General features: G+C 39.3%; 1 protein-coding gene across 3 annotated transcripts in view; it reads left to right on the top strand.

Moving 5' to 3' along the window:
* si:dkey-30c15.10 (uncharacterized protein LOC559353 homolog) overlaps nucleotides 1-4,313 on the top strand; it is a 17,068-nt gene extending 12,755 nt beyond the window's left edge. For 2 of the 3 annotated variants that reach the window (XM_035665650.1, XM_035665649.1), the window contains exons 20-24: nucleotides 175-228; nucleotides 1,211-1,297; nucleotides 1,636-1,743; nucleotides 1,830-1,981; nucleotides 3,083-4,313. In XM_035665650.1, the coding sequence (XP_035521543.1) occupies nucleotides 175-228; nucleotides 1,211-1,297; nucleotides 1,636-1,743; nucleotides 1,830-1,981; nucleotides 3,083-3,236 (555 nt within the window). In that variant the 3' untranslated portion in view covers nucleotides 3,237-4,313. The remainder of the gene's footprint in view (nucleotides 1-174; nucleotides 229-1,210; nucleotides 1,298-1,635; nucleotides 1,744-1,829; nucleotides 1,982-3,082) is intronic. The other variant, XM_035665651.1, reaches the window with a different exon arrangement.
* Nucleotides 4,314-4,828: the final 515 nt, after the last annotated feature.

Raw genomic sequence — 4,828 nt, 5'->3', positions numbered from 1 at the left:
TGCATTTGATTAAAATGTTTTCACCTGCATTGAAGAGCAGTGCTACAGGCACGACTATACATCCCTTTGGTCTTTTTATTATTCTGTTAGAAGTTTCCGCACATGGGTGGGCTCACTGGTGATGTAACATGTCCATCTCCCTCCCCCCCTCTCTGTCTTGCTTCCTCCACTCAGATGAAACTTGATGGCAAAATCAGGAGGCTGCTGGGGGATGAGTTTCAGGAAAAGGTTTCACTCTTTTCACAACACCATCAGCCTTTTACCTCTCTCTGCTTCCCTCTGCTCCTTCAACCTAACTCATGATTTCAGTCATACAAGTTAACTGCCACCTCAGTCTTGACAGTATTTGTTGTGGTGGATGAATTTTCTTTTATTCCTTCAAGCTCTTTTTCTGTCTGATCTCAAAAACCAAAGATAATATCCACTATCTTGGTATTTTGACTGTGAAATGACATCGTGTTTAAAGGTCCAGTGTGTAACATTTAGGAGGATCTATTGTCAGAAATCGAATATAATATCCATAGCTATGTTTTCATTAGTGTATAATCACCAATAAGAAGTGTTGTGTTTTTGTTACTGTAGAATGAGCTGTTTGTATCTACAGAGGGAGTGGATCCTCTTCCACTGGCTCTAGATAGGGCCTTTTGCAAGTTTTGGGGCCACGGTAGTTTCTCCTTGGAAGGCAGAGCAACATTTTCAAAATTAGATATTAACTTGCTATATTATATTTAATATATAAATATAGCAGATATTTCTCTGCTATATTTTTGCATAATTTATTGTTGGTGATTGTTGATTACATGATTACATTACTGGGAGTAAAATGGCAGCATAGAAACAACACTGTTAACAACTCACTGTGTCATTTCACTAGTTCATTCATTTTTCTTTAGAAGCTGTGTGTGTGTGTGTGTGTGTTTTAACTGTCTAAATATACAAGAAGAATTTCAGTTCAAAATGCAATCCGCACCATGGTGATACCTACTCATAATGAGACTTGTTATATCTAACAGGTGTACACACAATTATGAACTTTAAGTCACACATTGTAACCAAAACAGTTGAGTTTCAGGTAGCTTTTCTCTACAAAAATGGATGAATAGCATGTTGGAATAAAATTCTTCAAAATATTCAGTTTCTTGTTTCTTTGCCTGTCTTCCATCATGCTGGTTTAACAGTGTCCCCCTCCCTCTTCCTCCTTGAACTGCAGGTGCCTTTTCTCTCTCCTCTAGAGGGCAACATCTACCTGCGACTGGTCAGTGAAAGTCACTCTAATGTGCAGCACCAAGGCTTCCTGGTCAGTAATGTGACGTTTCTTATTTTCCACAACTCTCGCTACATTGCATCCATGTCCATCCTAACGAGCAATTTAGGATCAAACTGTATTTTAATCACAAAGTAAATGGGGTAAGGGAATTTAATTTTGTCATAATTGTTTAAAAATAGTGTCAGTATCTTAGAACCACGGGCAGATTTACACTACACTCTAGTGGCAACTTAGTTCCTGTAAACATACATATAGCAGACTTCCACTAATTCCTTATTTCCTTTTAAATGTTTAAAAAAAAGTTTTAAACTGCATTTTCATTTTGTTTTATTTATTATTTTCTCTCTTATTTGTGGTTCTGTTCCCAGACAATGTTTGAGTTGATCAGTGGATACGGGTTGTGGCATCGCCGTTATTTTGTTCTGGAGGGATGCAACATGTACTACTGGAACCACCCTAATGACAAAGAAACTAAGGTAATGAAGGACATACCAACAGACAGCCTAGGTCACCAAGTTACTTTTGATAGATATAATTCTGTTTTCTGTTTCTAACCTCCCAGGAAGCAGAGGGCAGCCTTTCTCTGTCCAGCTCCTCCAGTCAGTGCGTCAGGCCCGTCAAGAGGGACTCTTGCGCTCGACCTTTCACGTTTGAGCTGGTGAGCAACATCCCACAGCAGCAGCAGCAGGACGACAGCCAGGAAGCCTTGGCCAAGTAAGACTGCATATAGACAAACACCCTGAAATATCTATGGGAAATGTTTGTTTCTGGTGTCTTATGTGTTTATGGATTCTAATCAACTTTCTTTCAATCTGTGAATCCCAGACCTCCTGTCTTCACTGAAGGGATTGTTTCTTTGAAGTGGGGTTGTAGAGAGATAGAGAGATAGAGAGATAGGTGAAGCAGACAGCCGTACCAACACAGGAGCTAAGCAATGTACTGCAGTGGAGTGGGGTCGGCAACAAAACACATTTTAGCCACCTTAAAAAGGTCCACCTAAAAAAACATCAATATTAGTGTAAGTGTACACGATATTAAATATTTTCACCACCAGCATCTCCCATTTCTCTGAAGTAAAATGACCGTTTTTGTTAATGGAGTCTGGTGACTTTGAAGAGAGCATAGTTCAAACAGCTTCAGTTTCCTGTTGGAAAGGGCTGTTAGATGGCACGGTTAAAGTAGTGAAAATATTCTAAAATATAGCCTACACATTGAATTTTTTTAGGTAGCTAAAATATATTTTGTTGCTGCCCCCTTCCACAGTAGTGCATTGCTTAGCTTCCATATTTGTACTCTTTGCATGCTGGCCACCCTCTGCTATGGATAAGTACGTCATACAATCCCCCAAACTCTCCCTTTAAGGCCGAAATGGTTTGACTGCTTTTAATCTTTGAAGTTGCACCTTTTGGCCAACAACAGCCTTCATTTATCATGAAAACGTGTTTATAATAAAATTCTCTGTTGTTTACAGTGAGAATGAAGTATGTAGCTCCTCTGGCTGCAGCCAACTAGTGAAGTCACAGAGGGCGTTTGACTTTTGACAGTTGATGGGAAACGCCTTCTGTGACATCAGTGATTGGGTTGTGTCTAGAAATCTACTTTGAAATCGCATAATTGCTATTAAGAAAAAGACTGACATTAACAGCCTCTACAGTCTTTTATACCACATTTCACATTGTGTGCCACTGCATGTGGTCTTCATTTGGAGGGAAAAGCAGTAGTTATCATATCAACTCAATAGCACCTATTACAGACAGTTCTCACAATGCTCCTGTGACTGCAGTGCACACACTGATGGCTGTTGTTGTTTTTCAGGTGTTGGTTTTCAGCCGACACCAAACAGGAAAGATTGGACTGGATGGAGAAACTCAACCAAGCTCTTTTGGACTTTCACACATGGAACCGAACACCAGAAAGTCAGCAGCCGAACACGTCCAGCAGTGGGAACTTGAGGGAGAGCATACTGTAACTACACTGACATCAGGGTTTACATTCTTTATCTCAGAGCTACAGGAGAGGAACTTCTCCTTTTCTCTTCTGTTTCACTGTTAAATGAAACTTCATACTATTGTTTATTTCTTTTAATCTGAATTTAATCATTACTGTTGGTTTACACTTTTATTTGCTAAGTTACTGTTGCCATTTAAATATTTTTAGTTTTTCTTTGTCATGGTTTTGTGGAAATTGTGTGGCAATCTGCTGCTCTAGCCTTTATTGGCAATATTATTTGGTCACTTTCAGTTGCTAAGGTGAAACTTCTCTCTGTAGCTTATATATTTTTGAAATAATTTACACAAATATTTAGATTAATATTGTATTTTTGTATCATTTAAACTGGAAGGATAAACACATTTGTATAGATACACTAATAAATATTGAAGGAGAAGGAAATCTTTAACTCTACTAAACTAATCTAGGGTGAGAATGTATTTGAAATGGCAGGAAACACTACATATAATTAAGATATAGAAGGTATGCTAGCTAGTGTTAGAATGGGAGCTTTTCTTAGTCAGACATACACTTTCTGTTTGGTGAAATAATACGTTTTTGATCTATCCATTCTGAGTGGAAGTTAGTGCAGGTATTTGTTCTGACCCAGCAGAGATGTGGCTGTTACTTAGCTAAAATGTGCTCGAACAACACTTTTTTTTTACATTTTTACTAAAGAAATAACCAGTCCCAATCTGCGTCTGTCCTTGTTGACAGTACATGTCACCAGCGCCTTGGAGTTGTACTTCTTCCCAGTGGCCTGAAGTGTTCACCAATTGTCTGACGTATATGATTTGTGCCACTGCACATAAATAAACCCATATAACTTGATATATAAACCCATATAATTTTTGAAGTACAGTGGCTGAGAGAACTGTGAGGTAAAAGGGGACTGTAGTGATGCTGCTACAATGAATGTAATCTGTTCTGTATAATGTCCTGTTCTTTTCCATGTATCTCCACCTATCAGTCTGTCACTTTGTTATAAATGTATTTCATATGAACTCTCATTCTATGCACTTAATTGGAGGTACCAATAAAACAAAATGGAATGAAATGGCTACATTTTTTAAGAAAGCATCTTAAAGTCAGTGCACAGAATGATTTCAAACTGATGTCCTAGACAATTAATTTATACTCCTCCCTGTAGTCTCACCACTCTTCCATATATACATTTACATTCTCTGGTGGGCCCATAGATCTGAGAGAGGCTGGCAGGAAGGCAGCTCAGGTCAGGAATGTCATACAGGAAGTGGTCTAGAATTAGACTTCCTGTTCGTCCCATAGCTCCTCTGGGTGGAGGTGCTGCTGGGTGTTATGGCGCGCAAGGTGATGACAACAACAAGGGGAGGGGAGCACTTGATTCGGCTTTCAGGACACACACACACACACACACACATACAGCTGTGTTGAACTGGCAACACTGGCTGTTTCTGCGTTCTTACACCCTGGGTGCTGGGCGGTGGTCAATACGGTCAACGTCTATGGGTTTGTCACCCTCCATAGCTTTGACAGATTTTGGGGCAGTAATTTAAGTACTGACCAGATTAGCAACCAGATGTTCTTATATTT

The sequence above is a fragment of the Morone saxatilis genome, unplaced genomic scaffold (genome assembly GCF_004916995.1).
Source record: "Morone saxatilis isolate NCDOM2014 unplaced genomic scaffold, NCSU_SB_2.0 Contig2, whole genome shotgun sequence".
Lineage (NCBI taxonomy): Eukaryota > Metazoa > Chordata > Actinopteri > Moronidae > Morone > Morone saxatilis.
Note: the sequence above shows the minus strand (reverse complement) of the source record. Positions and strands in the feature narration are given on the sequence as shown.